This window comes from Lactuca virosa, chromosome 4, assembly GCF_052849685.1.
Source record: "Lactuca virosa cultivar CGN04683 chromosome 4, Lactuca_virosa_CGN04683_v6, whole genome shotgun sequence".
Lineage (NCBI taxonomy): Eukaryota > Viridiplantae > Streptophyta > Magnoliopsida > Asterales > Asteraceae > Lactuca > Lactuca virosa.
This window is the reverse complement of record NC_136429.1, coordinates 169,050,281-169,055,021: the sequence shown is the minus strand read 5'-3', so window position 1 is coordinate 169,055,021 and position 4,741 is coordinate 169,050,281. Positions and strand designations below refer to the sequence as shown.

Here is a 4,741-nt window from a genome sequence, read left to right as displayed (position 1 = left end):
TTTTCAGTCTTTAACCTAAAGATGATAACGATTACAATTTTTTTCCTTTTAGCAGGAAAATACTTATAATATATATTTTTTACAACCATTGTTTACCAACTAAAATAATTAGGGTGGTACAAATACTTACACGAACTCAACAAAAGAGTCTATTCCAAAACCATGAACACCAAAACAGCCCAATGTCTCAAAATTTATCGTAATAATTTATAGCCTCTAATTTCTTTTAGTATGTAAATAAAGTCGTATATGAAATAAATCGGAATAATCAAAGACCTTTTCTATAAGAATTTGCAATTGACATTTTAGGTAAAAAGCTTTTCTGAAATTCACTTTTTTTTTTACTTTAGACAGGTGCAAACTTATGAGCTACTCGGAATCAACTCGTTAAAAGCTCGACTCGAAACCAATTTTAAACGAGCCCAAGCCGAGCTCGAGCTTACTATTAAGCTCGTTTATTAAACGAGCTCGAGCTCGAGCCTATGTCATTAAGCTCGATTAAGCTCGCGAGCCTAAACGAGCCTACATATAATATTATTTATTCTTATTTATATATATATATAAATAAATAATATTTGGGGAATTAAGAATTTAGGGTATCAATAAACGAGCTTCTTAACAAGCTCAAACCGAACTTAAGCTTATTTAGACACGTTACACAAAAACCAGCTGAACTCGAGCCCAAACCGAGCTTGTATAGTTCTTTATGAGCTCGAGGCGAGCTTAATACAAAAAAGCTCGAATCGAGCCGAGCTCAAGCTTGAGCCTCGTATAACTTAAACGAACCCGAGCCAAGTCTGCTCTAGCTCAGCTTGACTTGGCTCGTTTGCACCCCTACTTTAGACTTAACATATTTGCCATCCAATCGAAGTTAACATAACTACATTTTAGGGGGCGTGAATGTAACAAACCAAACATGTGGACAAAAACCATAACTTTTGACATACCACACAAAAAACTTAGAATTTACTCTTCAAGAAATATATCTAAACTCATTTTTCATCATTTTACCCAAGTTTAACATCTTGTTTAATTTCAACAACCCAACAACACAAAAGGGTTAAACCCCATCCTCTCCCCTCATCTCCTCTTGTTTTACTAATTCCATCCGTTTTTTTACCAACAAATTACAAAATCAACAAGAGTGTTTATGTGAAAAAGTAGAAACATCTGGCACCACATACATCTGCAAAAAAGAAACAATTCAGCAGCTATGCCTATGCCTATGCCTATGCCTACACCTACGATTCCTGACCCATTCAGACACTTTTTGTTTCGTTATTTTACCTTGTTAAGTAGAAGAGACGTTTGAAACTGAGCATCATCTTTTATAAAACTCCACCACATGTAAGTAAGTGGGATTGTAGTTGCATGCCAAACCGCATGTGCATCAATAAATCCTTCATATGGAGGAAAATCATATATTTCTAAAAGCATTGCAAATGCACCCGAAACTATCACAAACCATAGTTTTATACGCGATGGATGATGAGTTATTCCACCCCATATTGCCCATATTAGTAGTTGTGCTACTCCCATTGTAACACACACTTTCATGTTCCACCCTGTTGAGTTTTTTTTATTTATTTAAATTATTGGTTATTGATTGTAAGAAATTATATATATATATATATATATATATATATATATATATATATATATATATATATAATGGATTATGGAAATGGGAAAGTTACCATAGTCGAGTTTGTAGTTGTTGAGGTATAAAATGTGGGTGGTGATAAATGCAAGTAAAGGGGCTGAAACCATGACTCTTGCAGCTTCAAGCCTTACATTGAAGCTTCTTAATATGGAAATAATGAGGGAGTATCCAAGTAATGCAATTGCTGAAAAGTAGTCTAGTTTTTCTGTCAATTCCACTTCTCTGTGTAACAATAAAATTTGTTATTTTGATATATATATATATATATATATATATATATATATATATATATATATATATATGAATTTGTATATATTTGGAAAAAAAATATATTAATCGGGTAGTGTTTGGTATGCAGTAATTGAAGAGGGAATGGGAATGAAAATCTTGTTTGTGTTATATAATCTTCAATAAAAATGATGTTCATTGAAATTTCAAAACTTTAATTAAATTATCTTTTGTTATTTTTTGAAAGTAACTAAAAATATTTTTAATTGTAGTTCTGGTTTAGGGTTTTATGTAGAAAAGTCTCATTATTTTGGAAGAATTGTTGATGAAGTCCTTTTTTTTTAATAGAAATGTCCTGATTATTTAATGTTTTGCCAAAGAAAAAGTCCTTATTTTTATTTTAACAGGAAATGACAGATTTTCGTGTAAAATTAAATAATCTGGACTTTTCTGTTAAAAAAAAGGACTTTATCAAAAAATTTCCCAAAATAATGAGAGTTTTCTGCATAAAACCCTTCTATTTTATGATTTCAAGATATTTAATTTTTTTGAAGTGTAAGAAACTATTTTGATTATTTGAAACCCTTTATTTTATTATAGTTTATTTTTCTAGAAAAACTTTTTTTTCTTTAGTTTTCAAATTGTATATAACAAACATATAATATTGTTTGCATGACTCATTCCATTCCTTAAAGCGAACCAAACATGGTAATGGAATTGGAATGTAATGACTGATTCCATTCCTTTGTGGTTTCATTCCGATTCCATCATACCAAACAGACCCTTATAAAATACAAACTCACCTACTATGAAAAACAACACTCCAAAACCATGAATTCAATGCTAGAAGCCCATATAGATGCCATAAACCAGCATAATCATAGTAAGGCTTTCTATCTAATTTCATAGGAAGCTTGTAATGCAAAAGAATGAAGAAAGAAAGCCACCCATGAAAATGCATTGCTAAATTGAGAGCAGAAAATGCAACAGAAGCAGGCTCCTGTTAAAAAACTATTTAATTTTTAAATGTTATTTAGAATCAAAGTTGAGGTGTTAAGATTAATGGGAATGAACAAACCTGAATTCCGAATACCCTTTTGAAAGGCCATTTTCCATGATACTTGACTGGTTTTTGACCTAATGATGCTCTTTCTTGCTCCTTTTTTAGCATACAATGATATCTACAATCACTTTGACAATCCCATTGTTTCCATTGTAGATACTGAGAGGTGGCATTAGATGAGAAGTTGCAGTGTGGAAAGCATGTGTCTCCAACACATCCAATTTTCTCACATTCTATTAGGCATGATCTAGATTAGGTACAAAAAAGATGTGTAAGTTTTCATTTGAAAGATGATATGGAGATATGAAGATATGAAGATACAAGGTTTACCTGTATGAAGGGTCAGCATCACCAACGCTTGCATGAAGAACACCCAAGAAACAAGAAAGTGACAAAAGGAAAGTAATCCAGTAGCAATTTAGCAGCATCTGATAAGAAAGTTGTTTTACTTGTGTTAAAATGAATAAGATATGATATTGGCATAATTGATAAAAATAACCGAATCGCATCATTTGGCGAATCACTCTAGGAAAAATCTTTCAAACATGAATTCCATATAACAGTCTCAAGTGTTGATTTAGATGATTTGGGAGTGAATTTGTTTGAGCTCAAATCGTAATTTGAAAGTGTAGAGGATATGATTTCAAAAGGTTTGTGGTGTGGGTTTTAGAGATTCGTTTGGTGGGTTTCAGGAACAGGTAACGAAGCTGAAGAGAGTAAATATCCAGATATTTGATCTTCTGCTCGAAGCCCGAAGGCTGACCCCATGGCGGTTGTTTCAACTTTTAATCGTGCTCCTATGTAAAGATCGAGGACAAGGATGAACTTCTAAGCTATAAGATGGTATATTTGAAATGGAGCATATCCATTATATCCAGAAGTGAAAAGGTTCAACAAAATATGTTGGCAATGAGTCTTGGATTTGTTACCTGCAGCGATGAATGGTTGCGACGGCAGTGCAGCAATGAACGGCGGCGGGAGGAGTGGTTGTGAGGTTGGGACTTGGGAGAGCGATTCGATCTGATGCTGAAATTAACAACACCTGGTTTGGATCATAAAAGCAACTGTAGTAAATACCTAGTCAATTAGTAAATCAACTAACTTGATTATAGAGCATATAATGGTGTACGAATACTAATTTGCAAGTTACACTAATTCCGAGAATCTAATCGCTAATGGCAAACAGTAGCAGAAATTTCTCAATGGGGCTTGTAACTCAAATATCAGAAACCACAGAATGGACAGATCTGAACGGATTTTGAGAAAAAGAAGAAGTGATCTTCACCGTTTACCTTGTGGAACTTCCGCCCGATTCACCTCGTCAATGCTATGCGTGTGAGTCGAAGAGAAATTATTTGTGAACTTCTGATTTCCTTTTATCTACCCAACTAGTCCTTCATGTATCCATAAAATACAATGTAATCCTTGTAGTTTTGTAACAAACGACCATGAACTTAAACCTTTGTGGTCTTTAAGTTGATATCTTCAATATTTTTAAACGACGCTTTTAGAAACTAATATGTTTACAAAAATAAATGTCATTTAATTTCATTAAATGTTTCTTAAAAAGATGAATAAAATATCTCAAACACATGAAAGATTGTAACTTCATATCTATAATTGTAGTCTTTAGATTATAAGAATGTTTCATCTTCATGGTGATAATATTATAGGGGAAAGGAGGTGTTAAATGTTGTGTTTGCTTATTCACGCCCCCAACACACACACACATACACACGTACACACCCCATAGGGGTTAGGTGAGTAGTGTTTCTCAAAGGGTGCTA

General features: G+C 33.0%; 1 protein-coding gene across 4 annotated transcripts; it reads right to left on the bottom strand.

Moving 5' to 3' along the window:
- Positions 1–981: 981 nt before the first annotated feature.
- Positions 982–4,349, bottom strand: LOC145107714 (uncharacterized). Of its 4 annotated transcripts, none has more exons than XM_079044658.1 (7): positions 4,247–4,349; positions 3,884–3,996; positions 3,285–3,382; positions 2,970–3,201; positions 2,695–2,891; positions 1,698–1,885; positions 982–1,565 (listed from the first exon to the last, which is right to left on the bottom strand). In XM_079044658.1, exons 3-7 carry the CDS (start codon positions 3,380–3,382, stop codon positions 1,279–1,281), a joined length of 1,002 nt encoding a protein of 333 aa, XP_078900784.1. In that variant the 5' UTR covers positions 3,884–3,996; positions 4,247–4,349; the 3' UTR covers positions 982–1,278. The 4 variants fall into 4 exon arrangements, with proteins under 4 accessions (XP_078900784.1, XP_078900787.1, XP_078900785.1 ...); XM_079044661.1 differs by having other exon boundaries at positions 4,240–4,263; XM_079044659.1 differs by lacking the exon at positions 4,247–4,349 and adding an exon at positions 4,105–4,233.
- Between the last annotated feature and the right edge of the window lie 392 nt (positions 4,350–4,741).